The sequence below is a fragment of the Lampris incognitus genome, chromosome 3 (assembly GCF_029633865.1).
Source record: "Lampris incognitus isolate fLamInc1 chromosome 3, fLamInc1.hap2, whole genome shotgun sequence".
NCBI classification, from domain to species: domain Eukaryota; kingdom Metazoa; phylum Chordata; class Actinopteri; order Lampriformes; family Lampridae; genus Lampris; species Lampris incognitus.
The window spans coordinates 746,024-767,708 of record NC_079213.1 but is presented as its reverse complement, the minus strand read 5'-3'; the positions used below and the strand labels follow the sequence as shown (position 1 = coordinate 767,708).

At 48.3% G+C, this 21,685-nt stretch overlaps 1 protein-coding gene across 2 annotated transcripts in view; it reads left to right on the top strand.

The window, feature by feature from the left end:
- Nucleotides 1-2,610, top strand: part of mdm2 (MDM2 proto-oncogene) — a 38,041-nt gene extending 35,431 nt beyond the window's left edge. For both annotated transcript variants that reach the window (XM_056277206.1, XM_056277207.1), the window contains one exon: nucleotides 1,663-2,610. In XM_056277206.1, coding sequence (XP_056133181.1) covers nucleotides 1,663-2,117 — 455 coding nt within the window. In that variant the 3' untranslated portion in view covers nucleotides 2,118-2,610. The remainder of the gene's footprint in view (nucleotides 1-1,662) is intronic.
- Nucleotides 2,611-21,685: the final 19,075 nt, after the last annotated feature.

Below are 21,685 nucleotides of genomic sequence, written 5' to 3'. Positions count from 1 at the left end.
TGTTCTGTTCCGTTCCGTTCTGTTGCATCCTGTTCTGTTCCGTTCTGTTCTGTTGCATCCTGTTCTGTTCCGTCCTGTTCTGTTCCATCCTGTTCTGTTCCATCCTGTTCTGTTGCATCCTGTTCTGTTCCGTTCTGTTGCATCCTGTTCTGTTCCGTTCTGTTCTGTTCCATCCTGTTCTGTTCCGTCCTGTTCTGTTGTATCCTGTTCTGTTCCGTCCTGTTCTGTTCTGTTCCATCCTGTTCTGTTCCGTTCTGTTCTGTTGTATCCTGTTCTGTTCCGTCCTGTTCTGTTCCATCCTGTTCTGTTCCGTTCTGTTCTGTTCCATCCTGTTCTGTTGCATCCTGTTCTGTTCCATCCTGTTCTGTTCCGTTCTGTTCTGTTGCATCCTGTTCTGTTCCGTTCTGTTCTGTTGTATCCTGTTCTGTTCCGTCCTGTTCTGTTCTGTTCCATCCTGTTCTGTTCCGTTCTGTTCTGTTGTATCCTGTTCTGTTCCGTCCTGTTCTGTTCCATCCTGTTCTGTTCCGTTCTGTTCTGTTGCATCCTGTTCTGTTCCGTTCTGTTCTGTTGTATCCTGTTCTGTTCCGTCCTGTTCTGTTCTGTTCCATCCTGTTCTGTTCCGTTCTGTTCTGTTGCATCCTGTTCTGTTCCGTTCTGTTCTGTTGCATCCTGTTCTGTTCCATCCTGTTCTGTTGCATCCTGTTCTGTTCCATCCTGTTCTGTTCTGTTCCATCCTGTTCTGTTCCGTTCTGTTCTGTTGTATCCTGTTCTGTTCCGTCCTGTTCTGTTCCATCCTGTTCTGTTCCGTTCTGTTCTGTTGCATCCTGTTCTGTTGCATCCTGTTCTGTTCCATCCTGTTCTGTTCCGTTCTGTTCTGTTGCATCCTGTTCTGTTCCGTTCTGTTCTGTTCCATCCTGTTCTGTTGCATCCTGTTCTGTTCCATCCTGTTCTGTTGCATCCTGTTCTGTTCCGTTCTGTTGCATCCTGTTCTGTTCCGTTCTGTTCTGTTCCGTCCTGTTCTGTTGTATCCTGTTCTGTTCCGTCCTGTTCTGTTCTGTTCCATCCTGTTCTGTTCCGTTCTGTTCTGTTGTATCCTGTTCTGTTCCGTCCTGTTCTGTTCCATCCTGTTCTGTTCCGTTCTGTTCTGTTGCATCCTGTTCTGTTGCATCCCGTTCTGTTCCGTCCTGTTATGTTCCGTCCTGTTCTGTTCCGTTCTGTTCCGTTCCATCCTGTTCTGTTCCATTCTGTTCCGTCCTGTTCTGTTCCATTCTGTTCTATTCCATCCTGTTCTGTCCCATTCTGTTCTATTCCATCCTGTTCTGTTGCATTCCGTTCTGTTCCATCCTGTTCTGTTGCACCCTGTTCTGTTCCACCCTGTTCTGTTCCGTTCTGTTCCATCCTGTTCTGTTGCACCCTGTTCTATTCCATCGTCTTCTGTTGCATCCTGTTATGTTCCATGCTGTTCTGTTCTGTTCTGTTCTGTTCTGTTCTGTTCTGTTCTGTTCTGTTCTGTTCTCTTGCATCCTGTTCTCCCAGCCAGATAAATGTGTATAATGAAGCACGGCTCTATGATGATTGGTTAGTTGTTACCATTCACCCTGTTAGTTGTGTTCATGGTTAATTTCTGTATAAAGTCAAAGTTAACATGATGATCTCCTTTAGGAGTGGAGGCTGAGGAGAACGAAGGACTGGACGTTCCAGATGGGAAGAGAGCTAAAACTCCTCCTCTTCCCCTGACAACCTCTCCATCCGAGTCCTCATCCAACCCAAACTCTCAGGAGCTCCTCTTCTCCTCTCAGGAGACACTCACCACTTCCGACTCCCCGACTTCTCCCCTCCCTTCCTCCTCAAATTCTAAGGAGCTCCTCCCTTCCCCCCTCACTCCCTCCATCCCTGAGCTGGAGCGCTTCAACTCCATGGAGACCAGACTCCCGGAGGCATGTCTGGAGCCCTGTGTCATCTGTCAGTCCCGGCCAAAAGACGGCTGCATAGTCCACGGACGCACCGGCCACCTGATGGCCTGCTACATCTGCGCCAAGAAGCTGCAGAAGAGGAACAAACTGTGTCCGGTCTGCAGGGAACCCATCCAGATGGTGGTCCTCACCTACGTCAGCTAAGACCCAGCAGAACCCATCAGCGTACCTCCCAAACACAGCCGACCTCACCGAGTTTGTTTCCTCAATGAGATCTTCCTTATGTGAAACTCTGTGTCAGTACTCACAACAGACAATACAGCTAACAAAGGATAACGATTAGAAGAATATGTTCAATATTATGTCTGTTCCACATGGCTGATTACTCCAATGAGGTTTCTCTGTTCATTCACTTATTCTCACACAACACATGTCAGTCTGGAATCTGGAACGCTGCATTTTCTGAATCCCATGAGACCCAATGAAAAGTAAGATGAGCAGTCTCACACATGCACGTACACACACTGACCTACATGGGCCGTGAAGGATTTAAGGTGTTTTTGTTTTGTGTTTGAAGTGTTTTAATTTATTCTACTTGCATAGAGAAGGAAGCTGGTGTCTATGTGAGGTCTGTACAGAGCTAATGAGACGTTATCTTTCTATCTTGTCTGAACCAGAATAAAGTTTATTTAATGCTCTGCTAGCAGCGGCTGCTCTTCATTCAGCCACCACCCCTAGGAAAGCGTTTGCTATAATGTCAGCATCCTGGTCTTGTTTTCTTTGTGAAGAAAGATGTGATCCAGTAGTTCATGTGTTGTCAGATGTGGGTGCATAGACAAATGACCTGCAGTCTGTGTTATTCCCTTAAGAAACACAACTGTTAATTAAGGGAATAACAATACCCGTCATCTTTCCAGTGGTCGGAGACACTTTCCAGTTTTTATATACCGCTGTTGAAATGTTTTGACCAGGAAGGATGAACACTGGTGCAGCGGCCAACACGCACGTGTTGGAAAAAAGACGGACGGACTTGTGATGCTGATATGTTCATGACATCAATATGACTACAACGGCGTTCCCATGTGTGTACTACATCAGGCTGTGTGTGTTTGCTTTGGTCCCACGATCCATTTTTACAAGAGTGGGCACTGTTTCCTGCTGAGCTGACGGCACACCAGCCACAATGGCTGCTACACCTTGTTTGTAGTCCTGCTGCACCTTGTTTGTTGTCCTAAAAAATCAACAGGCCTGTTTCTGTCCACCTCCTACATGCAACTATAATGCAGCACTGTTCCACTGGAATATGAACAGAATCCCCAGCTCACCACCACCTTCACAACGGAGAAAAGAAGGAGAACTCTCAGGGACTGCGCTTTAACTACCCAGCCTCGAGGAGCATTACACAGCAACCGCAGCATATACATCAGCCACTGTAATACTTACGCCATAAGCAGGCTGTTTCACAGCCTCATTCCAGTCATTAAATCTGCTCACTCAAACAGACGTCTGTTACATCTCACCACCAGCAGATGGCGGCAACGTGCGAATGTAGATTACAGTTTGTTTTTTTTATCCAAAGGAATTGAATCGAGTGCAACTGGACTTGGTATATATCCGTGAAGACGTTTGGCCTCTCATCCAAGAGGCTTCCTCAGTTCTGCCTTTCTGACTAGACCAAGCTAGTCTGCCTGGCTGCTGATGAGACTCAGCATTTATCCTCTAGGAGTCGTTGTCAGAGGTATTGATGTGCGCGGCTCTTTGTGATCTGATGTTAAGCAGCGACGGTGGTTGGGGGTGTTAGTCTCGGCTTCATTGTTCAGTGGTCATGAGAGTGGGTGGAGCCGTTAGTGAGTGACTGTTCTTGGAGGCTAGGCCTCTTGAGTCTCCTGGGTAGAGGTGAAAGGACGGCATTGTAAGTGGGAGATAGGTGGTGTCGCAGACCTCCTCCTCCGTTGAGGGAGGGTTTTTCCAGTTTCTCATAGATGGCTTCCTTCACCCCTCTTTCAAACCATCTATCTTCCCTGTCCAAAATGTGTACGTTGCTGTCCTGGAAGGCATGGACGGATTAATGCACGGGCCGACGGGCCCCGGGCCCCAGGGCCCCGCCCTTCTGGGGGCCCCCAAGATTAGCGAAATTACGTCCTCTGAAATCCGCCCAATGATTACCTCTTCTATAAATAATCATTACAAGAGGTAATGTCGATTACCAGGGTTTATATAAGACATGATTTCACTAGAATTCTCAATCATGGTGGCAAAATATTGTAACGTGTATGGATAAGTAGACACGCTGGCCGCGGGATGGCGGGTCTGATCCTTTAGTCGAGCGGTCAGCGGTGCCTCCTGCGGTGCGGCCGATACGGGTTCGCTACCCGGCCGCGGCACTTCCTGTGGTTGCCTTGTCCCCCGAATTCGCTACAATATTTTTTTCCAATTGTATGCCTAAAATATCCCTGTATTATTGCAAATATGGATTTATTAGTACCAATGTACAATTTAATGTTATAGGCTACACATACAAACAAAAACAAAAATCATTAGGGTGATTCAAGCGTCGGGGTCCTGCATCACCCTGTCGGGGTTTATTTCGTAATAATAAGCGGCTCGCTGTACATTATCCCTTACATATCCAATGCATTCTGGGAGGTAACTTTAACGTGACGTTTGCGCGCCTTAGCAGTTAGTGCTGGTAACGGGTGAAATAATAACAACAACAACAACAATAATAATAATAATAATAATGTAACGTTTTGTAGGTCCTTTAATAATATGACATGCGTTGCGTTGTTTCCGGTGACTACTGTAAGTCACATGACAAATCAAAACTGCTTGGTGAAACTGCATTCAGACTCTCTGGTGTTGTTATAGGGGGGCCCCGTGAATTATTGTGCCCCGGGCCCCACATTGGTTTAATCCGTCCCTGCTCGAAGGAGCGTGTCTTCTCCTTTAGGTGTAGATAGACTGCTGGGTCTTGTGCTGAGGAGTTTGGCCTTCTGTGTTGGGCCATCCGTTTGTGTAGTGGTTGTTTGGTTTCCCACTTACAATGCCGTCCTTTCACCTCTACCCAGGAGACTCAAGAAGCCTAGCCTCCAAGAACAACAGTCGCTCACTAACGGCACCAACCACTCTCATGGCCGCTGAACAATGAAGTGGAGACTAACACCCCCAACCACCGTCGCTGCTAAACATCGGAGCACAGGAGAGCCATGAACATCAATAGCTCTGACAGCGACTCCTAGAGGACAATTATCTGAGTCTCATCAGCAGCCAGGCAGACTAGCTTGGTCTAGTCAGACTAGCTTGGTCTAGTCAGAAAGGCAGAACTGAGGAAGCCTCTTGGATGAGAGGCCAAACGCCTTCACGGATATAGACCAAGTCCAGTTGCACTTGATTCACCTCCTTTGGATAACCAGGACCTGGACGAATGAGAACATTCACAGACTTGTCTTTTTTCCCTGATTTTCCCCCTTTTCTCCCAGTTTCGTGGCCAGTCGCTCCCTATTTTAGTTCAAACACCCACCCTCGTACTGCATGCGTTCGCCCACTGCGCCTCTCCGGCCGGCGAATTTACGAATCCTGCTATGGCCAGGCCAAGACCCGCCCTACTCTGTCTGTGATTGGCTGGGTAGCATGCAACTCAACGGGACGCTTTAGAGCTCTACCGTAGCGTCGCTGTGAGCGTCCGGAAGCGTCACAGAAGAGCCTGTGCGCTGCTTCAGTGCTGTATCCGGCTTTGCGGAGACGTGTCGTTTGGCTGCTAAAGACACGTGTCTGCTTCCACGTTGACAAGACGCAACGAACCATTCATTGAAGTACACCTGGCCATGGAAGTTGCCCAATTATTTGTTCATTGCCTTGCTGTTGTTTTTGTTTTTAATAGCTGTAACGTTATGGAGCCTATAGGCTACCCTTTTGACCACATTCTTCACGAGTGATTTTATGTTTATGTTTATGTTTAGGCATTTAGCAGACGCTTTTGTCCAAAGCGACATACAAAAATCAAATTCCTACGTCACCACGGACAATAGTAGGAGTTTTTCTCTCTTGTCATCTGAGTGGCCGCTGAAGCAGAACTCAGAACTCTACTCCCGCCTCACCTCCGGAGGAGCGCAGCGCACTGCCGCTACTGGGCAGGCTCATAGCTTTCAGCGCAGCACGACACCACCATCAACTACTAATTCGTTTAAAAATACATATATAGGCTAATTAGATATAGATAATTGTATATCAACTGTTTGTTAAGAACAACGGTATGAGGAGCACGTCTCCATCTCCAAATGAGGAGGACGTCTCCATCAACAAAGATGGAGGCCTACTAATCAAGGTAATTTATTACCTAATCGATCCTTTCAATCATGTAAACTCAACAACTGGCATTGTCAGTTACAGCGACAAACTATTTCACGACTACATCTGTAGATCATTTCCATTTTACTTTAATAAAGGACACTTACCTTGGGCTATGTAGGGTCGTTCACTGCTGACTTTATCCACTTTCACGAGTTTACCTCAGACTGACGATGTGGCAGCAGCAACAGAAGCTACAGACGAGTAGAAGGCCACGTGTCCACCCACCAATCACCGACGTATACGCAGGGCGTGACGTTTAACCTAATCTGTATCTGGGGCAAGAAATGAGGGCTAGGCTGGGGAAATATAAAGTATAGGCTGGTTGTCTTAACTAATGCTGTAGTGCTACTAGCTACATTAGCAGCTAATATCAAGCCAGTAAGCCTACAAGCTAGCCTACTGACTTAATAGAATGACAGAAAAAAACAGACGTCGAGGTTCATTTTTAACTCCTTTATTATCACAACATGACGAACTTCCATCAGTGTAATGTGTACAAGTCTCTCGGGAGATGATGTCCTCCAAGCGAAGCGATACTCCATGTCTCTTGGGAGATGATGTCCTCCAAGCGAAGCGACACTCCATGTCTCTTGGGAGATGATGTCCTCCAAGCGAAGCGATACTCCATGTCTCTTGGGAGATGATGGCCTCCAAGCGAAGCGACACTCCATGTCTCTTGGGAGATGATGGCCTCCAAGCGAAGCGACACTCCATGTCTCTTGGGAGATGATGGCCTCCAAGCGAAGCGACACTCCATGTCTCTTGGGAGATGATGTCCTCCAAGCGAAGCGACACTCCAAGTCTCTTGGGAGATGATGTCCTCCAAGCGAAGCGATACTCCATGTCTCTTGGGAGATGATGTCCTCCAAGCGAAGCGATACTCCATGTCTCCTGGGAGATGATGTCCTCCAAGCGAAGCGATACTCCATGTCTCTTGGGAGATGATGTCCTCCAAGCGAAGCGACACTCCAAGTCTCTTGGGAGATGATGTCCTCCAAGCGAAGCTACACTCCAAGTCTCTTGGGAGATGATGTCCTCCAAAGCGCGGTAGTCGAATCAAAGATAGGGGTGACGTGTTGTGACGGACCAATCAGAAATAGAGGCGGGCGCGTCTTTTCGGGGTCTTGGCGTAGGATTTGTAAATTGGCTTCCGGCCGGCAGTCTAGAAGGAGACGCCTCGCCACTTCCGGGACAAGGTGAATCCAGGCCGAACCACCGCTTTCCCCCCCCCCACACACAGAGACGCATTCATGTGACGAACACAAGCCGACTCCGCCCCCTCCCGAAGACAGCGCTGCCCATTACTGCTGCTACATAGACCACCGGAACACTTCCGGGTACCTTGACAACAGGCCGCCAGGAGAGGGGGTAGAAAGCCCAAGCCGCCAAGCCGCACCGTATTAGATACGCAGCCTAGCCGTAGCTACGATGCCCAACAGTCGCTGTGTGGTGGACTGTACTATTAACAAGAAAAACAACCCAAATATTGGTTTTTTGTATTGCCTAAAAGGCAGAAGGAGGGAGAATAACGACTGAAATGGCTCCAGGCGATCAGAAGGGAAGACAAGGATGGACAACTCTGGGATCCTGACAGCAAACATGTTTACGTCTGCGGTCTGCACTTCATCACTGGTCATGTTAGCTAGTTTAACTAGTAGCTAATAATAGGTTACGTCTATTCTACATTTTATAATCACCAAAATGTCAAGTTAGAATGCTAATAGATCAGTGGGCCCAGATGGGAAAACGGATTTAGTCAGTGTAATAGGCTAGCTACATTGAACGAGATGTAGCCGAGTTAGCTAGGCTACAACCCGCATAATGTTAGCTACACTGTAGTCTCCCTCGCCACACTCCCTTCAGCTACACTGTAGCAGCTAGATGTGAAGCTCAGTTGCGGGGTAGGTTGATTCATCTCCCTCTTCCCCTCCCCTTGCCTTCCCTCCTCCACTCATATTTTCTAAGACCCGCTCTGGCCCCTCCCTCACCTCCTCCCCTTCCCCTCTCTCTCCCTCCCTGGAACAGTTTGGTCTGGCGCAGGTTGAGCCGGTGGCTATATGGAATTCCATAGTTAGCTAAACCTGTCTGAATAGGATCACATTCTTCAAACCCATATGTATTTTTATCCATTAAAAATCATAAAATGGTCCCTCCCCCCTGAATATTTGGTCACATGCTCAATTTTGTTTATCTTTCCTAGAAACAAGGGGTAACTACCCCGGTCTCCCTTACCCAGTTAAAATGCAGACATTGCTATCACATTATTAGTGTCATCCTTATTGAGCAGTATATCATGCATGATTGTATGCAGTCATGTGGAATCCAGTAAAAAGTCATAATTGAATAAAATGCAAACATTTGTTGAAAATGTAGCCTAGCTCCTGTGTCTTTTCCCCATGGCTGCTCTAGGTCATGACGTGTGATTTAATGTTTGCCTTTTATCATTTCAGGGTGTAATGCATGAGTGGAGTCATTAACCCATTCCCCTGTTCGATTGAAAGGACACTGGCCACCGATACTGAGAATTTTTCGCAAATATCGGTTCTCGTCCGCAGCAGCCAACGTAGCGACATAGTTAGCCATTTAAACCGTGTTCAGACTTGCCGGCTTCTATCGCCCTCTAGCGCCCCCCCCCCGCTCTAACGTTGGAACGCGGAAGTGCAGTGGTCTCTCTATCGAGTCCGGCCATAGTCGGACCTGGTGAGACCGGGTTCCGCAGTGGGCAACTGCATCGACACAAAGCCGATGCTTAGACCGCTACACCACCGCGGGCTGTCTCGGACTACCGTTTAATAGGTGTTTTAGGGTGTCGGTTCCTCCAGTAGAGTACATTTATTAGACTCTGTGACCCCATAAAGAGCATCGCTGTTGCTTGTTATTTATTTGAATGTTTAATAGAAAGTAAAGTTGGCAGTTTTTGGTTTTGGGCTCGTCTTGTTTCGTGCTAGACAGTCGGGTTGGTCCATCCAGTATCCTGATGGGACTGAACATAACGGGACATGCGTGCTGATGGGTTTTACTGAACTGCGCCTCACTGACTGACCGTTTGATTAGCCAATCACAGTTGGCCTTCCCATTATGGGCGAGTCTTGTTTAACAGATAAAACTGCCCTGAGAGAAACAACTCAGGTGAGTTGTTATGCTCAATTAATTCATTAATAATTAACGGGTTGTTTCTGTTGTGTCTTCAGCGGCAGCATAAAGCGCCAAGCCCCCGTTAACACTGTTGTACAACTGCAGTTAATTACAGTTTCATTCAGCAGACGCTTTTATCCAAAGCGACGCACTGCATGTGAGAGTTCATACAACACAACAAGGATCTAGTCAGGAGGCGACAACTGAGTGCCAAAAAAACTAGGTTCAAGTCCGATAAGACATGTAGGTGTCCACAGGCAGTGCACAAAGGCAATGCGATTTTTTTTAACGCTGTAACGTGCATGGATACGTAGACACGTTGGTCCTTGACTAACGGGTCGGACCCTTTAGTCGACTGGTTAACGTTGTCGCTTGCGGAGCGGGAGACACAGGTTCGCGTCCCGGCCATGGCGACGGTCTCCCAGACTGCCCCCCGAATTCGCTACAATACCATCAGGTGTGGAGGTGTTGGAGAAGGAGCTGGGCCTTCAGCTTCTTCTTCTAGATGGAGAGGGACTCAGCAGGTCGAATGGAGTTTGGTAACTCGTTGCAGCACCGGGGAACTCCAGCAGAGCAGAGTCTGGCTAAGGACTTAGGGCCCCGTTGTGCTGGAAGTCCAGGCACCTTTCACTGGCAGAGCGTAGCGAGCGGGACGGAGTGTGGACTGAATGAGGGAGTTCCGGTAGGCAGGCGGGAGCTGTTATAGCTGCTGTTTCGTAAGCGAGCATCAAGGTTGTGAATTTGATGCGGGCAGCAACTGGGGGCCAGTGGAGGGATACGAACAGCGGAGTGACATGTGCTGTTTTGGCTTGGCTGAAGACCAGACGCGCCTCTGCGTTAACAGTGTTTGGGAACGTGACGTCACGCCACAGTGCGCCGCGGTGGCTGATGGGTGTGTGTCGCCATATTGTGACGCCATAGCGGTACTGGCGTTACACCGGCGGACACGAGGCAGGCCTTGCGGTAATTAAAAACATTTCGGCTACTTTAAAGTCATGGGAAGAACTTGTTATGTTGTGGGTTGTAAAAACAGACAACGGGCTGTCTTTCTTCAGCTTTGCTGCCTGGAGGCAGACTCAAGGAAGCCACGTGTCCGATGGAAGGACGAGAAGACGGCTGGCCTGCAGGTCAGCGTAAGACGCACAGGCGCCAGGCTTCCCAGCATCCCGAGGTGGTGGTTAGAAGTGTGTTCCAGGCATTTTGTTCAGGTGAGTGTCAAAGTGTGAAGAGACTTTACTCAGCACTGGGCCATAGTGTGTCTGGAACAAGCAGGAGAAGTTTCCCTTTAGGGCTTTGTGCATTGTGCAGCGTGATTGAGCCCTGTTCGGCTCCTGATGCCTGGGTCTATTCATTCTCTAAACTCAACCAATTACTGCTGTTACTTTAACCAAAACTGCCCCTGAGAACAGTAGCTAAAAAGCCTTTCACCTGCCCCGTTAAAGCTACTGCACTTTTTATCTCTCTGTGCCATTTGTATTTAAGGAAATAAGGTGTGTTTGTGTGTCTTTAATATGCATGTCTTTAGTGTTGGTTAAAAATAAGGTGTTTCACTGCAGTAGTTTCATTTTGTATTTATTTAATGATGTCTTCTTGAAGGTAGCACCAGCATTTGAAATGGAGGCAGACGAGGGAGGTGGTGACCAGACAGAGGCAGAAGTGGCAGCAGATGAGGGAGTTGGTGACCAGACAGAGGCAGAAGTGGCAGCAGATGAGGGAGGTGGTGACCAGGCAGAGGCAGAAGTGGCAGCAGATGAGGGAGTTGGTGACCAGACAGAGGCAGAAGTGTCAGCAGATGAGGGAGGTGGTGACCAGGCAGAGGCAGAAGTGTCAGCAGATGAGGGAGGTGTTGACCAGGCAGAGGCAGAATTGGCAGCAGATGAGGGAGGTGGTGACCAGGCAGAGGCAGAAGTGTCAGCAGATGAGGGAGGTGGTGACCAGACAGAGGTAGAAGTGTCAGCAGATGAGGGAGGTGGTGACCAGGCAGAGGCAGAAGTGTCAGCAGATGAGGGAGGTGGTGACCAGGCAGAGGCAGAAGTGTCAGCAGATGAGGGAGGTGGTGACCAGACAGAGGCAGAAGTGTCAGCAGATGAGGGAGGTGGTGACCAGGCAGAGGCAGAAGTGTCAGCAGATGAGGGAGGTGGTGACCAGGCAGAGGCAGAAGTGTCAGCAGATGAGGGAGGTGGTGACCAGACAGAGGCAGAAGTGGCAGCAGATGAGGGAGGTGGTGACCAGGCAGAGGCAGAAGTGTCAGCAGATGAGGGAGGTGGTGACCAGGCAGAGGCAGAAGTGTCAGCAGATGAGGGAGGTGGTGACCAGGCAGAGGCAGAAGTGTCAGCAGATGAGGGAGGTGGTGACCAGACAGAGGCAGAAGTGTCAGCAGATGAGGGAGGTGGTGACCAGGCAGAGGCAAAAGTGTCAGTAGATAAGGGAGGTGGTGACCAGACAGAGGCAGAAGTGGCAGCAGATGAGGGGGTGGTGACCAGGCAGAGGCAGAAGTGTCAGCAGATGAGGGAGGTGGTGACCAGGCAGAGGCAGAAGTGGCAGCAGATGAGGGAGGTGGTGACCAGACAGAGGCAGAAATGGCAGCAGATGAGGGAGGTGGTGACCAGGCAGAGGCAGAAGTGTCAGCAGATGAGGGAGGTGGTGACCAGGCAGAGGCAGAAGTGTCAGCAGATGAGGGAGGTGGTGACCAGACAGAGGCAGAAGTGTCAGCAGATGAGGGAGGTGGTGACCAGGCAGAGAGGGAAGTGGCAGATGATGAGGAACATGGAAACCAGACAGAGGTGGGAGCTGTAGAATGACGAATGTGGAGACCGGGCGGACGTGGAAGCAGCAGAGGATGAGGAAGGTGGAAACCAGGCAGAAGATGAAGTGGCACATGAACCAACAGCTAAGACGCAAAGAACAGAATGTTAATTCTGTTAGTGCAACAGTGCAGAAATCAACTGTCTGTTGTGGGAGAACAGGGAGCTTAGGTGTGAGCTGAACAAAAGAAAGATGGATGAAGACTTCTTAAAGGGTAACACAAATCCCTCCATTAGCTGAACCGCTCATCTTGTTCTCAGGGTCGCAGGGATGCTGGAGCCTATTCCAGCAGTCATTGGGCGGCAGGCGGGGAGACACCCTGGACAGGCCGCCAGGCGATCACAGGGCCGAGACACAAACACACACACACAAACATTCATACCTAGGGACAATTTAGTACCGCCAATTCACCTAACCTACATGTCATTGGACTATGGGAAGAAACCGGAGCCCCCGGAGGAAACCCACGCAGACACCGGGGGGGCCATGCAAACTCCATACAGAGGACAATCCGGGACGACCCACCAAGGTTGGACTACCTGGGGCTCGAACGCGGGACCTTCTTGCTGTACGCCACCGTGCCGCCAAATAAGGTATACACAGGAATTCCATGTTTTGCCATTTTAATGTCATTGTTCAAAAATGTTCAGGCTTTCCTGCCAGTTACACAAAAGTTGTCATCCTTTCAAGTGGTTTTGTTGACACTCATACGTCTGAGGCTTGATCTTCCAGTCCAGCACCTCGCCCATTTCTTTGATGTTTCACCTAAAACTCTTTCCGCTGCCTGTACTGACACCATAGATGTGTTGTATGCATGCCTTAACCCCTTGGTATACTGGCCAGAGAGGCATTGTTTACAAGCACAACACCACATCAGTTTTTGGAAGCTTTTGGGAATCGTGTAAATATTATTGTTGACTGTTTTGAAATGCGTACAGAAAGGCCATCAAATCTAAAAGCATGTGCGCAGGCCTTTCCCCACTACAAAGGTACACACACCATGAAATACCTCATTGGTATTACACCACAAGGTGCAATATCATTTATTTCCAAGGGGTGGGGTGGGCGTGCCTCTGACAGGCACATGACTGAGAACTATGGCCTTCGTAACAAACTTAACGGGTGACATGGTGTTAGCTGATCGAGGCTTCTATATCAAGGACAGTGTGGGAATGATGTGTGCAGAGGTCAAAGTTCCTGTGTTCCCTGAAGGAAGATGTCAGCTTGATGCACATGAGCGGTGGCACACCTGAGGATTCATGTTGAAAGGGTCATTGGTAGTATGCGCAACAAGTACACAATGTTACATAAGAGAATACCAATTAGCTTGTTATGGCCATGTGAGGGGGAGGAGAGGACACTTCTTGACAAGTTAGTGAATGTTTGCTGTATACTTCTTAACACGTGTCCCAGTATGGTTGTAAAACGAGATGAATATGAAAAATGTGCATGTTAAAATTTACAAATGATGTATGCAGAAATGTACAAAGTTTTCAGATCCTAAAAGAATATATTTTCGGCAAAATGTACATAAAGTATGAAAAGTAAAAATACTCTTTCAATAATACAATGTTTTACTAATATCGCATATTTCTGGATTATTACTGTTGTACTAATGTAGGTTTCATTTTACTGCTGTAGATATTTAAGACAGGTTGAGTTTTTTGATGAAATGTTTGTATACTTTAATACTTCAGTTGAAAACAGATGACACAATATGATCTTGTAGAAACTGATTTAATAAAAATGTAAGTACAAGTACAACGTGCAGATTTGGGGTGGTTGAATTTGAAATTGAACTGAATTTTTCCAGCATTAAATGTAAACATGTCTGAGTAAACATCTTCAGAAAGTGCAACACAAAGGTTACAACTTATATCAACACATCAGCCACATATATGAACAATATAACTATGTGCAAAAGATTGTTGGATTGAAGCAAAACTGAATTGTTCAAGTATCAAATGTAAACATTGTCTAAGCAAAGTAAACATCTTAAAGTACAACAAAAATATCAGAAATATGAACAATACTGCATTCAAAAGTAACAATAAGGCTGTAACAATAATCAGTGTGCTTGGCAGTTAAGACAAAGACTTAATTTTCACATTTCAGCAGCTAAAACCAGAGAATTTATATTTTTTTCTCTTCTAAACACTTAAAATATTAAACATCTACAAAAACAGTTGCATTTTGAACAGCTCATAAACTCAATACATCTTTTATATAGAGTGCAACATCCAGACCACATGGCTGTGCAAGTGAGCTTACAGTGCTTATAGTAACTGTGATGTGTTCTCCGAGTAATATTTGGCTACAAGCTCTGGAAGGCAAACTTTCTCGAAGAACTTCTGTGCTTTCTGTAGACATAGATCCCAGAATTCCTGCTCTGGAAAGACACGTACTACAACTAAGTCCTTCAGAATCCAAACAGCAAGGTCACAGTGGTTGGATCCAGTGACAAAGATTTGTGTCTGTGTAGAAACAATGTGTTTTCTTAAGCTGAAGCTTACCATAGGACAACTCGAGGCAAGAAGTCTTTGTCCTTTGTTTCTAAGGCCTGCTGATGCTGCATGATCTATATTTGAAGGAACACTTAATTTCAAGGCAGCTTTTCCCACAGCAATCACACATTGTAAGTTCATCAGGAGAGGCTCTGGGAAGCTGGGGTTAATTATAAAACCACACTGTTCCACTTTTAGGTTTGTGTGATGTGGGGCACTGCTGTGAAGGTAGGCCTTTCAAGCATCAATCTCATGGTTGACACCCCACCTGGTTTGTATGGACACTGTGTGTTGTGGGTTGCACACCTTTTTCACAACTGTCAGGGCTGGCTTTTCCATACTGGCGGCAAATAATGCATGCATGTTTGAGGCAGTAATTCCTCCAATCCGACTTGCATACCAAGCATAAGAACTATGCTGTTGTCTTGTGCACATCTCAATAGCTGCTTTCTGCGCATCAGTCACATTTTCAGCATGCCTGTATTTCTCACAGTAGTTGGATAGCTGACAGGTCATGTGACTCTACACTTTTATCACACAGAGATGTTGCAAGGGACTCGGGTACTGCAGAGGGCTGCACTGTGTCTGCATATAGTGTGTAATAGTTCTCCATCCCTGACAAACCAACAGCCTTGCTATGCTGCAGCAGTGTTTCAAGCAGTGGTGACAACTCTTCAGGTTTAGCTAGTGGAGTTTTCCTTTTTTGGCCACGACTCCTTATGCCTGGTGCCGTGGAGGGTGCAGTTATGCGCTGGTCAAGCACTTTCTTTTGCCTAGCTGATGAGGTGTAGTCAACCCTGTATCCCACTTCAGCTTTGATCTTTCTCAAATTGCTCGGCTAAACCCAGTATGCTGGCACATCTGTGACAGTTTTTATTCCACGAATCCGAGCAGTAGCCTCCACTTTGAGTAACAGAGCACCTACACGGGTATGTCTCTGCTGCTCCTGCCATACATGTGCGGTGTGCACACTCCACCCTTCCACTGCAGCTGGCGATCACCCAGGGCCTTAAAGGCGGTTCATTAAGTCGCATAGGGTGCATAACCTGGACACAGACACATGTGCATATTGTAACGTTAATGTATTCTCCACGTAACGTTGCCGGGTACACAAAGGAAGGATGCTAAAAGAAAGCTGGTACCTTCGTTTGGACGACAGTGTTTTCACCGTTGACAGGCTTGTAAATCTCCAGGTCATGCACCCAACCACCGGTGAACTGAACGTGGGCTTCCAAAGACTGATAATTACGAAACTGTCCAGCGGTGTGGGCACTGACCGACACCACACACAAGGTATGCAAACACATCAGGAAACGTGAGGGGAGGCAAGGCGTCAGGGTGGCGGATCCATTGGTCTTTTGGGATTTCATAAGGATCGACATTTCCGATAATGTTGTCAGTAGGAGTTTGTCGATCCATCTTGTTTCGAGCTATTTTTAAGCATACTTAGCCCAAGCAGTACGAGCAAAACCTTGGGTGTTACCGGCTAGCGTCCATGGCATCCCAATATGGCGGCTCCTCCTCACAATGCATTGCGCAATGACGTCGGTTGCCAAGCTCATTTGAAGAGGTTTGAAAGTGCATGCCGGGAGACCTGCCAGTAAGGGGTGGCAGTAGTCATGCGGGATGTTACACGAGCCTGTACCAGGAGTTGTGCTGCGTGCTCACACAGGTAGGGTCTCATTTACCTGATGTTGTACAGCGCAAATCATTACGACCGAGCAATGAAGGCCACGTGAACCTTAAAGGTTAGTTGGTCATCAATCATGACACCCAGGTTTCGGGCAGACTTTGGGGGCCTGATGTAGAGATCGGGCTGATCTCCGCGGAGTGGAATGGCAGAACACCAGACAAAAATCTTCGTACCTCAGCTGTAGTTTTGAGCTGGAACCATGACCTGATACTGGTCATGGTTCCAGCACCGGAAAGCGGATTATCACAAAAATTGGTGTCGGCGGTTCACACGAGCGTCTACCCGATACCACAATAAAACCGGAACTTGTAATACGTCACAAAATGGACGCCTAGGCAGCGAGCGTTACAGTGAGCTGGGTTGATCCGAGCTGGATATTGATCGGTCGATGCTAGATTCACCGGGGTGTAGGCATGGAAGTAGACGTGATTGGTTGTTGGTTAGGGTTTAAACTCTTTTTGAATTTCCATTGTCAGCGAACATTAACGTTAGCTATCGTTACAGTACTATCTGGCAATGGTAAGGTCAGTTGTAAGCCAGCTAGCTAAATGTTCCAGCGCGCATCGTTTGTTTCAAGTCAGCGCGCTTCGAGGTTCCGCGCTGTCTATTGGCCGACGTAACAGCCAATCACGGCTCCTTCCGTGCCCACACCCCGTTGGATCTAGCATCAACCGTATTGATCTGTTGTTGTAAGGATGGACTGGCAGGGATGACAAGGAGCTCAGTCTCAGATAGGTTAAGCTGAAGGTGGCGTTCCTTCATCCATGCAGCGATATCAGGTAAGTAGTAATGCAAGTAGTAATGTTTTTAATCACAGCATTGTAAGATGGTGACAGATGTACTCTTAGCCCCCCCTCCCATTTGGTTCAGGGATGGTCAAGTCAATTTTATTTGTATAGACAAGTTTACGCGGCACTTCCGGTCCATTTCCGCATTGGGGCCACCCTATGCTTTTCTTTTCCGATGTAATAAGTGTTGTGTAGTCGGTTCATTCATTGTTCATGCATTGCAATACCACCACGCCACCAGATGGCGCAGTAGCCTAATGATTGTTGCTGAGTGTAGTACGGTGCTGAGGGTGATGAAGTGAGATAAAAAAGAAAGGAGTTGAAAACGTACGGCGCTCGTCTCTTGCCTCGTTATTATTCTACAACTATACTAATGTGATAAAGTCGAGTATAGGACACATTGGCGACGAGAAATGGCGACTGCAGCTGTGCCCTTACCTGCTTTATTTCTGCCGTGTGCTGGACAACCTACAATTCCGTCCGACATGTGGGCTAGGATGTTCGAGAACTATCTGCTAGCCATTGATGCGGATGGTGATGACTGGCCAGACACGAGGTTACGTGCACTTCTTTTACATGGTCTGGGTACAGAGGGCCAGCGTGTGTTTTATACACTTGCAGATGCAGGTAGGACTTACAAAGAAGCGATGATGGCACTGCGTGCACACTTCAACCCAGCCATGAATGTTGTGGTGGAACGTCATAAGTTCAGACAGAGAATACAGAGACCGCAGGAGTCCATTACAGAGTACGTTGCCGCGCTGCGCGAGCTTGCCACAACATATGGGTTTGACAACAGTAGAGACGAAATGATACGTGACCAGATCATCGAGCATATCCATTGTGCTAAGATACGCGAGAGACTGCTAGGACAAGCAGAGCAAATTTGACACTTGAAAGAACACTCCAGATTGCATGCCAGGCGGAAGCTGCCATCGGGTGTGCGCGCACGCTAGGTTCAGAGTCCCAGGTTCCCGTGCAAGCTGTAACGGCGAAGCCTAAACGTCCATTCAAAAATAAAGGGAAATACAACCGCTCTGCAGAGCCTGTAAACGCCACTCCAAGACAGGACAGATGCTGTTTTAGGTGTGGGTCGTCTACTCATCTTGCAAATGCTCCAGACTGCCCTGCCCTGAAAATGACTTGTCGGAAATGCAATAAAGTAGGTCATTTTGCCAAAGTTTGTAAATCTTCTGAAAGTTCAGGTGAAAAGTCTACCAAAAAAAGTAGGTGAAGTTGTTGTGCAAGTGCTGGGAATTAATGCAACCCAACCAGCCCAGAAAATATCATGTGAAGTGACTATTAATGCCAAGTCAACTTCTTGCCCAGTAGAGCTAGTGGTGGATACGGCCGCGCTGTGTCCATCATTCCTGAACCCGTCTACAGAGAGCATTTCAGCGATGTGCCCCTGACAGAACCAGAGGTTAAGTTAGTGTCATATACAAAGTCAGACATCCCAGTATTGGGCTGTCTATCAGCTACAGTGCAGCACGAAGATACTACAGTATACTACGGCTACACTATACATTGTGAAAAATACAGGTACCGCTGTCTTGGGGATGGACTTATTCAGGGCACTGAGACTTTCTATAGTAAATAATACTGTGCTCTCAACTGCGGCTCCAGTGACAGAGGTTAAAACTGGACCAGTGAAACTGGGCTTAGCCAAGGGTTTTGTCCACTGTGTTAAAGTGAAGGAGGGCAATGAAGCGGTACAGCCCGTCCAACAGAAGCTGAGGAGACTTCCCCTCTCCGTGAGACAAGCTGTCTCCACAGAACTTGAGAGACTGTTAGAAATGGACGTGATAGAGAGGATTGATGCATCTCCATGGGTTTCACCCATCGTCGTCACGCGACGGAAGAAAGGGGGCGGTGAGACTGTGCGTGGACTTACGTGAAACTAACAAGGCTATAGTGATGGACGGTTACCCACTTCCACACATGGATGACTTGTTCTCCGAGATGAGCGGTGCTACTGTATATTCTTCCATAGATCTCGCAAACGCATATCATCAAGTCCTTTTAGCGCCAGAAAGCCAGGACATAACCGCATTCATAACGCACGACGGACTTTTCAGGTTCAAACGGGTCCCATACGGGCTGTGCTCCGCCCCAAGTGCGTTCTCCAAGATGATGTCACTCGTACTTAAAGGCCTCAAGGGGGTCCAGTACTACTTGGACGATGTCATAGTGTATGGCAAGGTCAAGGAGGACCACGACTGCAACCTGCAGGAGGTGCTTGCCGCTATCAGGGGCGCCGGCCTCCAACTAAACGAGGAAAAATGCCAGTTAAACCGGTCCAGCCTGCGGTTCCTTGGGCACACGATCTCTGCCCAGGGCCTGCAGCCACTCACCGAGCACGTCAGAGCCATTACAGAGGCTCCAGTGCCAAGTGATGCTACAACACTTCGCTCATTTCTAGGGCTCACGGCGTGGTACCAGAAGTTCGTAAACAACTACGCGTCGCTCGTGGAGCCTATGCGAGCATGTCTATGTGAGGACACATTTCAGTGGACTTCAGCAGGTCAGGAGAGCTTCGAGGCGGTGAAGGACCGTATTGTAAACAGCCCAGCGCTGCCCGTCTTCGACCCCAGCCTCCCCACCTACGTGTCTACGGACACATCCGATTATGGCTTGGGGGCCGTACTGACACAACTACACCCGGATGGGACAGAACGTACAGTTGCATGTGCCTCACGCACACTTAACCCCGCTGAACGCAAGTACTCCATTGTTGAAAAGGAGGCGTTGGCCTGCGTGTGGGCCGCTGAAAAAGGAGGACCTTCTTATGGGGTACTAGGTTTACACTACGCACGGACCACCAGGCTTTGACCACACTACTTGCAACAAAAGGCCTGGGCCGCGCAGGGATGCGTATTGCGCGTTGGTCTGCGAGACTACTGTGCTTTACATACGACGTGGAGTACCGTCCTGGCTCACAAAACCAGGCGGCTGACTGCTTTTCCCGGTTGCCCCTCCCTGCAGACGAGGATACAGAGCCAGTGACTGAGCCGGAGCTTGTTGCTCTGTTGGACACAGAACTGAAAGCTCTTTCAGTAAAAGACTTTACGGAGGCATGTGAGGCGTGCCCTGAGCTCACAGCTCTTAGAGCACAGATAAACAGGGGCTGGCCTAAGACAGCTAAGTCCCTACCAGACGAGCTCAAAACATATTTCGCCACGAGAAATGAACTGTCAATACAGGATGTGATTATTTACAGGGGGCCTCACCGACGACTTGTGCCAGTTGCCCTACGGAAGCAGCTGGTGGACTTGGCACACGAGACACACCAAGGGGTGGTCCGCATCAAACAGAGGCTGCGGGACTTATACTGGTGGCCCGGTATGGACACGTGTGTGCAGGAGACTATCCGCTCATGTGGATTGTGCCAGATGAATGATAAAAGTGCCAAGACGCATTCTGCTCCTCTCCAGCCCATCCCACTCCCGGATGCCCCATGGCAGGAAGTGGGGATAGACATAGTGGGACCGTTCGAGTCAGCTACTTGGGACTGTCGCTTTGCTGTGACGCTGACTGACTACTACACAAAGTGGCCAGAGGTCGCTTTCACTTCAACTATTTCAACTATCACTACCGCTGCAATCACTACCTTCCTGTCTGCTGTGTTCTCCCGGTTTGGAAACCTATCGAACTGGTGAGTGACAATGGAACACAATTCACCTCTACCGAGTTTGCAGACTACCTTGCAGCGAGAGACATTAAACACAGTAGAGTGTCTCTTTACTATCCACAAGCGAATGGAGCCGTGGAGCGCGGGAACCGCGTTCTCAAAGAAACACTACTCTCTGCCGAGCAGGAGAGAAGGCCATGGAAGCCATACGTACAGGATTTCTTGTCCACCTACCGTGCTACCCCACATGGCACCACCGGGGTGTCACCGTATGAACTCATGTACAACCGACTGATGCGCACCAAAGTGAACATTGGCCCTGCACAAAAACCTGACCCACTGTCGGAGGAACAACTATGCAGTCGGGTTGCTGCCAAACAGGAGGCATCGAAAACCTACACTGACAAGAAAAGGGGAGCACGTGTGCCTAAGATCAAAGAGGGAAGCTTAGTCAGAGTGAGGAAACCTTTCCATGTGAAAAAGGGGCTGTCTAAGTTTCAGAGACCTACCCGAGTGATGCGCAAAGCTGGTTCGAGTGCTTATGTGCTAGAGGATGGGCGTACATGGAACGTTGCCCACCTCTCTCTGGTCCCTGAAAGCGGAACAAACAGGGAATCCGATCCAGAGCCAGTTGACAACCCTGCTCCAGTGCCGGAGTCGGCCCGACAACCTGAGCCGCCCCAACAACCAGTTGGCACTGGGGTCATGGACAGACCTGTGAGAGTAAGAAAGGAGCCTGCTTGGCTGAAGGACTATGAACACTAGTTAGTCCAATGGACGGTTAGAAATGAGGAGATAATAAGTGGATGTGAAAATGTGGGAAAAAAAATGTTGATACTAAAATGTGAAAAAGACAATGCTGTGAC